The 14608-nt window shown below is 38.2% G+C and overlaps 1 protein-coding gene across 3 annotated transcripts in view; it reads right to left on the bottom strand.

Annotated features, from left to right (window-relative positions):
- Positions 1–5587: 5587 nt before the first annotated feature.
- The window catches only part of gripap1 (GRIP1 associated protein 1), a 40280-nt gene continuing 31259 nt past the window's right edge, over positions 5588–14608 (bottom strand). For 2 of the 3 annotated variants that reach the window (XM_074644856.1, XM_074644859.1), the window contains 4 exons: positions 14249–14342; positions 9603–9802; positions 5933–9137; positions 5588–5866 (listed from right to left, as the gene is read on the bottom strand). In XM_074644856.1, coding sequence (XP_074500957.1) covers positions 9057–9137; positions 9603–9802; positions 14249–14342 — 375 coding nt within the window. In that variant the 3' untranslated portion in view covers positions 5588–5866; positions 5933–9056. Of the gene's footprint in view, positions 5867–5919; positions 9138–9602; positions 9803–14248; positions 14343–14608 lie in introns of all 3 variants that reach the window. The other variant, XM_074644858.1, reaches the window with a different exon arrangement.

The following is a 14608-nucleotide window of genomic DNA, read 5'->3' as shown; positions in this document are numbered from 1 at the left end:
CAAATCAATTCAATTCAATTCAATTTGCTTTACTGGCATGACTGTCAGGTGAACAATATTGCCAAAGCGTCAATTCAATAATAAATTAAAATAAAAAAAGAACAAAATAAAAACAAAAACATATATATCTATATATAATTATATATAGATATATACACATATATACAATTCATTAAGCAAATTACAATAAATAGATATTCAAAAAGAACTTGCATGTAAATGGAAGAAAACAATAAAGAAGTAATTCATGTTTGTTCTTTCATTAAAACAAACAAACAAATAAAAAGATATTAATAACAATATATTGCAATATCAAAGGATAAATGTAAAAAACAACAAAAAAAACATGAAGTATCCTCATGCATGATAACCTGGTGTTATATTCTTTAGAGTCGTGACAGCATCATGTAGATAATCTCCAAATAATCCAGTTTCAGCTCCTCAAACGAGCCAATACCAGATCAATATCTCCTGTACACCACTTTATCATGTGTGTCGAACACACAACACATGAAAAGTGCAAGGAAGTTTCATCAGCAACTTAAACAACGACTAGAAAGTAAATAAAGCAAATAAACCTTACCTTTTAGACCTCAGAGCACCTGAGCACCTGAGCACCAGAGCTAACACCACCTGCTGCTGCTGCTGCTCCTTCAGAGCATGGCGGGAACGTTAGCTTCGTGCTAGCATCGCTAGCTAGCGGTCTCTGGGTTCGGTGGTAACGGACTTTAAGGCTCGCTGTCATCCACAACAAACTCCTCTGGTTGTGGGGTACTCTCTCCTTCAGTAGTCTCCTCTCTTTCTGTTCAGATAACTCAGATAATGCCGGTAGTTCTGACAGTATTTCATTATCCTCCTCATTGTTTTTGTTTTGGTTTGAACTTGGTGTCAGTAGAGCGGGCTGCTATTGGCTGGTGAGAGCTGGGGGGCGGGACAAGGCTGTGATTGACACATTCCTCAGCCATTCATTGTGCTTACAGGACGCGCAACCGTAGTTAGTTAGTTAGTTAGTTAGTTAGTTAGTTGGTTGGTTAATTAATTAGTTAGTCAGTTAGTCAGTTAATCAGTTAGTTAGTTGGTTGGTTGGTTGGTTGTTAGTTAGTTAGTCAGTCAGTTGTTAGTTAGTTAGTTAGTTAGTTGGTTGGTTGGTTGGTTGGTTGTTAGTTAGTTAGTCAGTCAGTTGTTAGTTAGTTAGTTAGTTAGTTGGTTGGTTGGTTGGTTGTTAGTTAGTTAGTCAGTCAGTTGTTAGTTAATTAGTTAGTTAGTTAGTTAGTTAGTCAGTTAGTTAGTTGGTTGGTTGTTAGTTAGTTGGTTAATTAATTAGTTAGTCAGTTAATCAGTTAGTTAGTTGGTTAATTTATTAGTCAGTTAGTTAGCTAGTTAGTTGGATAGTTTGTTAGTTAATTAGTCAGTCAGTTGTTAGTTAGTTAGTTAGTTAGTTAGTTAGTTAGTTAGTTAGTTAGTTCGTTCGTTCGTTCGTTCGTTCGTTAGTTAGTTAGTTAGTTAGTTAGTTAGTTAGTTAGTTAGTTGGTTGGTTAATTAATTAGTTAGTCAGTTAATCAGTTAGTTAGTTGGTTGGTTGGTTGGTTGTTAGTTAGTTAGTTAGTCAGTCAGTTGTTAGTTAGTTAGTTAGTTAGTTAGTTAGTTAGTTAGTTAGTTAGTTAGTTAGTTAGTTAGTTAGTTAGTTAGTTAGTTGGTTAGTTAGTTGGTTGGTTAATTAATTAGTTAGTCAGTTAATCAGTTAGTTATTTGGTTGGTTGGTTGGTTGTTAGTTAGTTAGTCAGTCAGTTGTTAGTTAGTTAGTTAGTTAGTTAGTTGGTTGGTTGGTTGGTTGTTAGTTAGTTAGTCAGTCAGTTGTTAGTTAGTTAGTTAGTTGGTTGGTTGGTTGTTAGTTAGTTAGTCAGTCAGTTGTTAGTTAATTAGTTAGTTAGTTAGTTAGTTAGTTAGTCAGTTAGTTAGTTGGTTGGTTGTTAGTTAGTTGGTTAATTAATTAGTTAGTCAGTTAATCAGTTAGTTAGTTGGTTAATTTATTAGTCAGTTAGTTAGCTAGTTAGTTGGATAGTTTGTTAGTTAATTAGTCAGTCAGTTGTTAGTTAGTTAGTTAGTTAGTTAGTTAGTTAGTTAGTTAGTTAGTTGGTTGGTTAATTAATTAGTTAGTCAGTTAGTCAGTTAATCAGTTAGTTATTTGGTTGGTTGGTTGGTTGGTTGTTAGTTAGTTAGTCAGTCAGTTGTTAGTTAGTTAGTTGGTTGGTTGGTTGTTAGTTAGTTAGTCAGTCAGTTGTTAGTTAATTAGTTAGTTAGTTAGTTAGTTAGTCAGTTAGTTAGTTGGTTGGTTGTTAGTTAGTTGGTTAATTAATTAGTTAGTCAGTTAATCAGTTAGTTAGTTGGTTAATTTATTAGTCAGTTAGTTAGCTAGTTAGTTGGATAGTTTGTTAGTTAATTAGTCAGTCAGTTGTTAGTTAGTTAGTTAGTTAGTTAGTTAGTTAGTTAGTTAGTTAGTCAGTTAGTTAATTAATTAGTTAGTCAGTCAGTCTGTTAGTCAGTTAGTTAGTTGGTTAATTTATTAGTCAGTTAGTTAGTTGGATAGTTTGTTAGTTAATTAGTCAGTCAGTCAATGAGTTAGTTAGTTAGTTAGTTAGTTAGTTAGTTGGTTGGTTGGTTGGTTGGTTGTTAGTTAGTTAGTTAGTTAGTTAGTTAGTTTGTCAGTTGTTAGTTAGTTAGTTAGTTAGTTAGTTGGTTGTTTGTTAGTTAGTCAGTCAGTCTGTTAGTCAGTTAGTTGGTTAATTAATTAGTCAGTCAGTTAGTTAGCTAGTTAGTTGGATAGTTTGTTAGTTAATTAGTCAGTTAGTTAGTTAGTTGGTTGGTTGGTCGGTTAGTTAGTTAATTAGTTAGTCAGTTAGTTGGCCCACATTTCTTTAAGTAAAATTTTGAGGTACAGTATTTCTACTTTACTTGAATATTTCCATTCTCTGCTACTTTCTACTTCTCCTCCACATCTCACAGGTAAATATCGTACTATTTTACTCCACTACATTTATCTGACAGCTTAGTTACTTTACAGATTCAGATTATTAAAAAAAATCGAATCAACTAATAATCTTAACGAAAAAAGTAGTTTACTTCAAGTTTATTTTATAAAGTTCAAGTATATTTCCCTGAAGTATACTTTATGTAGTAAGTATACTAATATCAAAGTACTAGTAGCATACTTGTAAGTGTATTACTTCAATACTTCTTGGGACTAAATTTGCCTACTTTTTAGTTTATAAAAGTATACTTTTAAGTGTAAAAACAGTAAACTTTGAGTACACAACTAGTTTACATCTAAGTTGTATTTTGTACTGCAACTATACTATGAACTACTATAAGTGAATAGGTGTACTGTTAGTTTCATAGTTATATACTTGTAGCACGTTGAAATCTCCACTACAAGAGGAGGACATAATAGCTCATATCTGTTGTGTCTCCGGCGTCCCCACAGGTCACAGTCCGGGGATGCACAATGAGCACAATTTTAAAGATAAATCGTATAAACTGTTGGTATGAATCTTAGCTGCAGCTGAGTCGCATTGCTTTCTGATATAATCAATAAAGGGACCCCATATCTGAACTAGTTTACAGTCTAATGAGGAGGACTCATCCATTACCACTAAATAATCCTTGTTATTTGGCAGTTTTAAGAACAACAGCACAGTCTGGCTCCATTTGTTTCCCGTTAATTAGACTAAATAAATGAAATCATTGCTATTTAAACTGCAGGGCCGGACCAGACCAGATGAGTGTGGGTCTCCCAGACTCCTGTGATGCTGAACGAGACCTCGAACCATCTGATCAGACGTCAGCTGAAGATCACAATCAGGAGGAAGACGAGTTCATTCAACCCCGTCATGCGAGCACAGATATACATACTGTGTGCGTGTGTGTAACAGTAGCTGGTGGACAGGAAGGACGGCGTTGTGTGTCCCGTGCAGCTGCAGTCTGATGCTGAAGACGACAGTTTAATTATAGAGCCAGATGATATCTCTCTCTGTGTGTGTGTGTGTGTGTGTGTGTGTGTGTGTGTGTGTGTGTGTGTGTGTGTGTGTGTGTGTGTGTTCAGAGACGTGATGGCCTGATGTTGAATCTCTAGATAACGTTTAAACATCTCCACCAGCTTTCTGTAAACACGCCAGTTCAGATCCACACGACTATAAATAAGTCAATAAGTAATAAGTATATAAGAAATGAATGACAATAAATGTATAATAAAAGTTTGGACAGGTGCTATTGTAAACATTAATATCAGTACCACATTACTACATAAAAGATCATCACTAAAACTGTAATAATTGAGCTTTTTATAACAGAGGTTTGGTGGGTAAAGTGCTTTCTGGGCTTCAGACGATGTTTTAGTTGCAGTTGCTTTTAGACAGTGAGAGACGGGTTAAAGACGGACAGACAGACAGACAGACGGACAGACAGACGGACAGACGGACAGACAGACGGACTGCAGGAGCAGCCGGCCTACCTCTGAGCTTTCATTTTAATTAAAACCACATTTGTAAGAAGTCATCATCAACTGCCTCCCATTCAATTAACCCTCGGCCCGGGCCAATCAGACGTTATCTCGTTAAGGCGGACCCCGTCAGCGGCGAGCGGTCACCTCTCTAATCAGTCTCTCTCTCTCTGCGGGACAGGAAGTACCGGACAGCTAATTAGCACCGAGCGAGGCGGCGTCGCTGAGAGCCCCGAACTCGACCTCCATCACCAAACTTTACTGAGAGCAGAAAGAGTTTTAATCAACAGAAACAGAGAGGATTGTGGGAAGGATGGAGGGGGGCGGAGTCAGCCTTCCTACCAGTTTGTCTGCAGGATTCACAAAGCTGAACCAAACTTCACTCAACTTTTAGCAGATTTTAAGAGTTCACTGGAAAATTTTAACCTAATTTTAAGAGATTAACACCAAAGACACGTCTTCTCCTCTGCAAACATGTAGTCCAGGATGTAGACCAAGCCCTACAGAATCATGGTTGATTCTGGTTCATTCATGCTAACTTTATATGCACTTTTTTACCCTTTAAGCTGTCTTTACTCCACATGCATGGTATCTTTTTATCAGCAAAAACGCATCTATAAATCTTGCTTCTCATTTTGCCAATTTAAAGCTACCAGGAACCCAAAATACCATAAAAAGTTGTGAAAAATTTGCAAATCTTCAGTGATAAACACTCAAAAAATTATCATAGAAGTTCAAGGTTGTAAAAAAAAATATAGGATTTCACTATTTATACACACAAATCCATCAGAAAATTGTAAGAAATAAAACTTTCTAGTGAAGGGTTTTATTCATTCAAAGTCTATGTATGTCTGTAAATCACTGAAATATTAATAATTTAAAAAATCAGTAAGATAAGTAAAAAGTTAAACATCGGTTCAGTTTAACTTCAGCTGCTGCAAACACCAAACTGAATATTTATATTTGATAATTCTGCTTAACTAGATTCATGTTCACGGTCAACAATTTCTCTTTAATATGTGAACTTTCAGACTGAAGTCTGGTTGATGTGAAGTCGTTGTGTGAGCAGAGAAACAAACGGACACGTCGTCGTCATCTCCAGACAATATTTTATCAGATTTTCTCGATGTTACAATAATTAGCGTCATGATCATCAGTCTCATAAATAGATCAGTTGATTCTTCATACAGTTAGAAGTCATATCACAGCGTGAATATATATACAGATTTAAACGATACAAACAAAACAAAGCAACAGGCCGAGTCGCTGCCCAGCACATAGACCGATCCCGCTCAGTCAGTCTGAGCCAGTGAGAGAGAGAGAAGACTGCAGTGTGTTTTCAGTGCAGCTCGACCGGCTTGTTAAATTAATCTTGTACATTGTGACATCCAGTTAATATTTTGGACATTAACTGCCGTTTATGCGTCTTTTAAATACGTAATAATGCCATTGAGTTTGGTGTGAAGGATCAGAGGAGGTCGGAGGTTGAATAAGAGTCTCTTTTTCCTTGAACAAAACAAAAGCTGCACCGTAAACAAGTCGAGTTCTTCTCACTCGCTCCGAGAAGATTTCTTATCATATATATTTTTTTGCAGTGTACAAACAAAAATAAAGCATAAATGTACAGGCAGTCACAACATAAAACGCACAGTCTGCTACAAGCACAATGTCCAGGATATAGTCAGAGCCCGGTCACCAGAAGCAGCCTGTGCCAGAGGTTCAGTCCAGGACGTAGTCAGGGGCCACGTAGCAAACAAAATATCCAAGAGAAGAAACAAAGGCAGAGCTGACAGGAAGTGTTTGTCTTTCACTTCCTGTCAAAACTTTTTTTTTTTTACAGAATCACAGAAATAAGATTTAAAGATACAGTCAAAATAATAAGATATGTTGTTTCAAGCAGGAAGTAGACCCAGCCCAACAGAAAATGTAAAGTACTCAGTCGCAGAATAGCAGCCAAAGCTGACAGTTTCACTTCTTCTTTTTTTTCTGCACCATTTGGTGTCCCCCAGTAGGGATGGAAATAAGTCACAAAAAAAGTTAATAGTGCAAGACAAATTACAGTTAATGTGATCCAAGACATAGACACGGCCCTGGTGAGGAAAAGCTGAATTATCAAAACGCAAACAAAGCAAAGAGATATAGGACAATCATTTTAGTTTTCATTGAGCCATTTTGCATCCCAAGTTGAACGAAATGTCTGGGAGGATGAGGAACATAGGACGACGTATTAGGGTCAATGTGGGTAAGAAAATATAATTATTACAGAGAAAAAACTCAAAAACTTTATTCTCTGAGATTATAAAGTCCTAATTTTGTGAGGAAAAAAATCTGAGATTAAAGTCAAATTTAGTCGTCGTCTGAATTTTATTGCGCCTAAGTAGTGTTGTTATGTTAAGGACCTTGATCCAACCATGCAAAGTGAAGCGATGCTTCCTTAATAAAAAACACTATTATTCAGAGTTTTCTTCGTAAATTTGTGATTTTATAATCTCAGAGTATATTCAGTTTTTTTCTCGTAATATTACTCCTCTCCCCCGGGTTCGTAATAATTTTAATAGCAAATACGCCGTCGTACAAACACAAGACCACCTTTTACACCAAAAGAAGAAAAAAAAGCAATTTTTTAAAAGCAGTGAATAGTTTTAAATAATTCTGACTAATGTTATGATCTTACACATCTGAAATAGTCTCGGGGTATAAATCCAAATTTTGCATCCTTTTTTCCTGCATTTCTTTTAAATGTCAACACAATCTGATAAATTAATAAAATTTTCCTATGAATAAAACCCCCAAATAACAATCCCTAAATACAATATACAGATGAGGGAAGCAAAATGAAATCCAGCAAATAGTCTGTCCCAGTTCCACGAGACTCGCTCTGTAACAGAAGACGCAGGTGCATTTCAACGAGGAATTTTACATCCCAGAGTGTTTGAAAAGTAATAAATAAAAGAAGGGATGCAGAATAGTTCTACATCGTAACCGGGCTGCAACAACTCTCCAGAGAACAACCAAAGACACAAAACGACGTCAGACGTACAGGTGTGACGGGCGTTTAGTCCAGGAAACAAACATTAAACAAACATAAAAGGAATGGAAAACATTCAATCTGTTAACACGAGTACAGTATGTTGGTGCTCCATGACATAGCCATGGCCGACAAACACACTTTGATTAAATGAGTTACCGTCGTGGTGTCCTGGAGGTTGTTAGCAGCAGTTAACTTAACGTTTGTCCTGTTTAAACAAGTTGATTTACTGTAAGAGTTGTCATTTCACGTTTTTGTGGACATTATTCAGTCGCGTTTTTTGTGGCTCATTAGCTTGTTAACTACGTAGGAAGACAAAGTCCCCGTTCTTAATTCTGCCTCCAAAGCTCGGAGTAGCTGGGTTGTTTCCAACCAGACTGTTTATGAGCAAACACCAGCTGACCAAGCAAACAGATAATATGAAGATTTAAGAGTTGTACAACAGAAAGGTCTCACTCTTTACATTGACATGCAAGCGTCTAAAGTTCAGCCTTTAGCTTTGTGTTCATGCTGCGTCTGTTGGAGGCAGAAAATAAACTGGAGAAATCATCTTTACTGACCACGTTTAAAGAAATACGGCTCAACTGGAACTTAGACTAAACCTCTGTTGCCGTGGACGACTCAAAGACTTCTAAACAAAAAGGTCCACTTTCTTTCAGCCACATCTCACCGCCTTCATCAACATCTGGTTTAGTTATCACCTGAGAAAAACTAAACAAATCTCCATGACAACGGAGCAAACTGCATCTGCTGTTGAAGGTCATGAGATGTGGCTGAAAGCTCGTGTGAAATAAGAAGTGTTAAACAGTTTCAAAGGTAAAGAATGAATCTTAAAGCTCAACTTCTCTGACGATCCAGGTCATAGACAGACCCTCGGGTATTTAGTTCTGTATTTTGTTGCAGACAGGAAGCCCAGGAAATAGCCAGGTCACAATAGAGTTACTGCACATAGAAAACAATAAAATAACTCGTTCATTCAGTTAAGATACCAGGCATGTGTGTTCCAGGACATAGCCAGGACCCAACAGACAGACATTAGAATCCTAAAGGTGCTTTCTGAAATCACCCTCAGACACAGAAACCAGAGAGAGTACAGATTTACAGTCAGTTACAATAGAAATCATAGGTCTGTTATAATGTATGTTTTCCAGGTCGTAGCCAGGACTCCGAGGAGGAACTGAGTGGTGCAATCTAATTACAGTACATTCAATAGCAACAACAATGAGCTGAGCCCAACTTTTCCATTCCCTCTGGTCTTCAGTTTCTTCTTCTACACCTTTAAAACTCACTGTTTCTTCTCGTCACTGAGAAAGAACGGATTCCAGCATTTAGTCGTAGCCCAGCGTACAGACTGAGATGGTGAAATCATAGCAGGTCCAGACAGTAGTTGAAGCCCACAGCGGGTCTGAGGTTACGAACGCAGGGAATGGGAAAGGGAAGAAATGTTGGTTCCAAGTGTTAGTCTGAGCCCAGCCCATGTCTTCCATCTGAGTGAGAAGGAAGGGAATGGACGGATGGATCCAGGCGATAGCCTCATCCCGACCCGGCTACACTGCCACCAGGACTGCTCTCTTTACTGAGACGGACTAATTCCTGGGACAAAAGTTCCAGGTCCTACAGACAGAGAGAGAGAAACGGCAGTCTTCAGTTATTATTCTATTATCAATAAAGCTGCTACTAACAAGTATCTATCAATATAGACTCAAAGATATTCAGTTAATTAGATAAAATAATACTAAAACAATTAGTGGATTAATCATTTAAATAATCTTTCCAGGAAGTGTACATTTTTTAAAAATATATTTCAGTTTTCCTTTGTTTTTACAACATCTTAAACATATATATATATATATATTTATATATATATATATAATAATTTTATTTTAATATAATACTTTAAATAAATAATTAGGATGTTAATTAGCACATAATGTAAATAATAATAATAATAATAAATAATAATAATACATGTAAATGAAAGAAGTGTAATAAAAAAATATTTAAATTTTCCTTTGTTTTTATAACATCTTAAACATATAAATATATATATATATATATATGTGTGTGTGTGTGTGTTACCTTCTGCAGGTGCATGTTCTTGGTCAGCTGCTCCTCCAACATGTTCTGCAGCTTCTTGTTCATCTCTCTCAGGTTCTCGTCTCCCGGTTTGACCAAATCTCTGAGGACCGAGCCCAGACCTCCTCTCTCCCCCTGAGAGCCTCCGTGACCTCCGTGACCTCCGTGACCTCCGTGACCTCCGACGGCACTGCCCGACACATCTGAGGAGACAAGGAAACGAGGAGACGAGTCAGTGAACAGACTCTTTTCTGTTTCTGGAAGACATCCGCTGGTTATAGATGTCAGACAGCTGTTGAGTCTCTTTCTACTGGACAGATGGAGGTTTCTGTCTCACCCCACCGAGCAGAGATGAAACACGTTCAATAAAACAAAAAGTACAGAGTTTATCCGATCCAGTGCTGCGGAGTCAGAGCCTGAAAATGTGTCCACATACTTTTGGCCACATGGCGTTCAGGCTGTGATGCTGCAGCTGTAACAATAATCCTCCTCCTCTCCATATTTACATGAAGGCTGTGACCTCCTGCTGTACGGAGATGATGAATGGGATGTTTGATAAACGCTGACAGCAAACAGAGATCTTTAATCACAGGAAGCTCATTTGTTTATTTACACTACGGAAAGTGAAGAAAAAGTTCATCTTTATAAATGTTTGGGGTTGAGGAGACAAGAGAGGAGTGGAGGAAAGGGGAAGAGGAGAGAGGGAGAGGAAACAGGAGAGGAGAGGCGGAGACAAGAGAGGAGAATAAGGGGAAGGTAAGAAGGTAGAAGAGAGAAGAAGAAGAAACCATAGAGGAGAGGAAACAGAAGAGGAGAAAAGGAGAGGAGGATACAAGACAAGGAAGGACAGGAGGCTATAACAGAGAGGAGAAGAGGAAAAGTGAGGAAGAGAGGAGGAGATGACAAGGATGTAGCGGAGGGGATAGGAGAGAAAACAAGGAGAGAGGAGAGGAGAAGAGATAAGAAAAGTGGGGAGATGAGGCAAGACGGGAGGAGAGAAGGAAACAAAAGGAGAGGAAAGGAGGACACAGGATAAAAAAGAAGAGAAGGAGATAAGAGAATAGAGGAGGAAACAAGAAAGGAGAGAAGAACAAAAATGAGGAGGAGAGAAGGAGACGAGAACAGAGGAGGAGATGAGGGATGAAGAGAGAGGAGATTAGAGAAGGAGGATAATAGATGAGAGAAAAGAGGAGGAGACAAGAGAGGAAAGGAGGAGTCAGGAGAGAGGAGACAAGTGGGGAGATAAAGACAAGTGGGGAGATGAGACAAGACAGGGGGATGTAAGGAGACAAGAGAAAAAAGGAGAGAAGGAGACAAAAGAGGAGAGGAAATGAAAGACTGGAAGGAGGGGTGAGGACGTGAAGAAACAAGAGAGGAGGGAGGAGAGTTGTAAAACAGACAGCTTTACTACCAAACACACACAGAAGCTTGTTCTTCACATCTGATGACATAAAACTAGAGTGTGTGTGTGTGTGTGTGTGTGTGTGTGTGTGTGTGTGTTGCATAAAACTGAGACATAAAAAAGACTGCAACACACACACACAGCTGTATGTATAGAACAGATGCAGGATGCTGACTGAGCAGAGAGTAAATATTTAACACCTGTAATTTTTTTTTATAGTGGAGTATTTTCACAGTGTGGTCTTAGTACTTTTACTGCAGTAAAAAGGAGGAATACTACTACTTTTTACCACTGGTGTGAACAGGAGCTGCTGACGTGCCCTGAAGCAAGGCACTAAACCCCCAACTGCTCTCCGCAGATCAAACACTGTTGTTGCCTAGCAACGCTGCAGCAGGTTATAATAGCTGTGACACGCTCGGTCGGGTTTTCCCAACAACTTTTAACTAAATGTAAACGAACACTGGATGTATAGAGCCGAGTGTGTGTGAGTGTGTGTGAGTGTGAGTGTGAGTATGTGTGTGTGTGTGTGTGTGTGTGTTTTTAAACAGCTGCAGTATCAAATATTCATTTCATCACACAAACACACACTTACACACACACTGTCTCTTAGTCCAGTCTGCAGCAGAAGCAGCTCAGCCCCCAGTTTTACTGCCCATTAGATTTACCATTATCACAGTGTTAATGGGAGAGAGAGGGAGGAGAATTAAACCAGTCAGACATGAAATTGAAAACAGTAGGAGAGAAAGGAGGAGAAGAGGAGGAGAACAGGATGATGGAGGAGTGGAGGGATGGAGAGGGAGGAAAGGTAACTATTTGTACAGCACATTTCACACACGTAGTAATTCAAAGAGTTGTACTTTGTTTATAAGCAGTTACAGCTGATCAAATCTGACAGTTACATGTTTTTATTTCACATAAATCAACAGCCTGGAAACAGTTAAGTGGCGTATCATTGAAACGCTGCCGATAACCGGCGTCAAGATGCCACGAAGAAACAAATCACCGGCACTCACGGATAAACTTTCTAAGTTTATTCTGGGCAAAAAACAAAACGCGTTTTAGCTTTAAGTCATCATCAGCGTGATCATTCAAGCAGTAATGCCAGTTTTAAATATTTAGGTGAGGCACAGACACCAATCAGGAAAGAGATTACATGATTAGGATCCATCTGTGAGAATGTGCCATCAGGACAACAAAGGAGGCGTGACCACGACAGTCAGAAACAACCAGCAATACAATACAAAATATCTAGAGAGCCCAAGACTGGGAAAATATGACAAGAGCCACACCATAAAAATTGATGAATGGAGACACACTCAACCATAACACATTAATGATATACATTTTTCTAAAGCCTCTATTGAGGGAAGACATTAGTAAATTAAATCGATGCTTACAAACTGTACAATATAACCTCATGAATGCTCAGTGGCTCTTGGGCTAAAACTGCCTGGCAATACCAAAAAGCACAGAAAAAAATCCAAAAATAGAGGGAATCAATCGCATGTAAAGTATAATTAGGAGCTATATGACCCCTTAAGACTGTAAAAACCTTTTCAAGATTGTACAGTAAAAATACCATGGAAGAATATCAGAGTAAATTGTAATATAATCGAAAACATCACAGAAATGTACTAAGATGTCATAGAAAAATATTATCGAAAAATGTACTAAGATATCTTAGAAAAATATATCATAGAAAAATATCATTGAAAAATCTCTTTAGATGTTTTACAGTTTCCACTTAGGCTAAACAGTCGATGGATTTAAAGGTGCAGTGTGTAACATCTGGTGGCTTCTGGTAGTGAGGTTGCAGATTGTAACCTCTCCCGTGTGCGTGAAGCTCAGGATAGACAGATACGACCCGGCTCTAGTTTGTAGATATGAACACTCTTATTATAATATGTTTCACTCCTTGTTTTTTTACATTGATGTTCAGCTATTTGACTCATTTTTGCGTCTGTACGGTACGTTATTTTAACATTAACAGCTGTTGAAATGAAGGTAAGAACCAGAATAAAAAAGCATGGTGGTCTTATTAATGTGTAGTTTCTATATTGTTTTATTTCTAATATGGATGTCTGCAGGGAGACTCATTATAAAGAAGAGCGGAGGAGGAGGAGGAGGAGGGTGTTTAATTGAAAAATAAATCAGCTGATAGTTTGAGGAGTTATTAAGAAACACTTCACACACACACAGAGCATGGGCGTGCAGCTAAATATAGCAGCACTGAACATCAGAGGAGAGACATAGAGTTCAAATGTATTAACAGAGAGAGAGAGAGAGAGATTAAATGTTAAATATAATAATTCATAACAAAGGAGAACTCACAGCGTCCTCCTCTCTCTTAGTGTTTCATCGATACACACTGATCGTATTCATTGATCAGTGTGATCACATCACGTTGGTCCTGTTTTATCTGAACACACAGACTCCATGTAAACCTGAGTGTGGGTAATTGAAGCGGTAGATTAAAGTGGTTGTAATGAAGTGTCACTGTGAGATAAACGACCTGCTGAGCCGGCAAACTTTCTGCTGACCGATGCACTTTTACATTACCTCTGATTTTATACAGAACCTTTTATAAACAGCTCACAATTATATATTCAATCTGATGGTTATATTTACTAAATAATGTCAAAAGCAGCTTTTAGAGCTTTTAACATGTTTGTCAGTCTAGTCAGCGGCCTGATATCCACTTCAAGGTGATTAATAATAAATAATAAATAATCTCAGCACTTTTAAGCTCCTGCCAGAAAATGTACTCTCTACATTACTGGAGTGATTTAGTGAAGAGCTCCTGTGAAGTGTGAGAAACAGAACAGTCTAGATGTGTGTAGCAGACGTGGAGATATCCTGTCTTATAACTCTAAAAACACTGGAGCCTACATTTCCCATAATGCAACTGTATAGTCTTTCCATCAGTCCCTTCCCGCCTGCTGAACAGCCACAACATTCAAACTCCTTTCAAGCTGATTAACGGACTGAAGGTTGATTTTATTCTGGCGTGCTCCCAGTTTGGAGAAGCAGACAGGAGTACCGGCAGGAAGCTAAGCAACGTACCGCTGTGGACGCCACGTTAGTTCAGATTAGAAAGTCACGCAATAACACAAACAAACTAACCGATCGATGCAGCTTTCTGCTAACAGCTGAGTGGACGTTTACATTACAAAAACAGAACAGAACGCAGATGGACCAGACTTTTAACTGCTGTGTGTGTGTGTGTGTGTGTGTGTGTGTGTGTTACCTATGCGGCTGTCCATCACGTAGGTCTCTATGATGGAGCTCTTCCTGCAGATATCTTCAGCCATCGACGAACAGCTCACCTCCAGATGTTTCACCTGAAGAAGAAAAAACAAACAGTCTCTGTTCAGTCTGCTGCAGAGGTGGAAGAAGTACTTCAGTACTAAAACTACAATGTAGAAAAATACTGTTACAAGTAAAAGTCCTTCTTCAAAATCTTAATGCAGTAAAAGCACAAAAGTATCAGCATCAAAATATACTTAAAGTACCAAAAGTAAAAGTACTCATGATGCAGAATAACCTATATTATATTATAGTGTTCTAATGATTGATGCATTAATGTGTTCATCACTTTAATGTTGCA

This window comes from Sebastes fasciatus, chromosome 8, assembly GCF_043250625.1.
Source record: "Sebastes fasciatus isolate fSebFas1 chromosome 8, fSebFas1.pri, whole genome shotgun sequence".
Classification (NCBI taxonomy): domain Eukaryota; kingdom Metazoa; phylum Chordata; class Actinopteri; order Perciformes; family Sebastidae; genus Sebastes; species Sebastes fasciatus.
The sequence above is the reverse complement of the archived record's forward strand: the minus strand, read 5'-3'. Positions and strand labels throughout refer to the sequence as shown.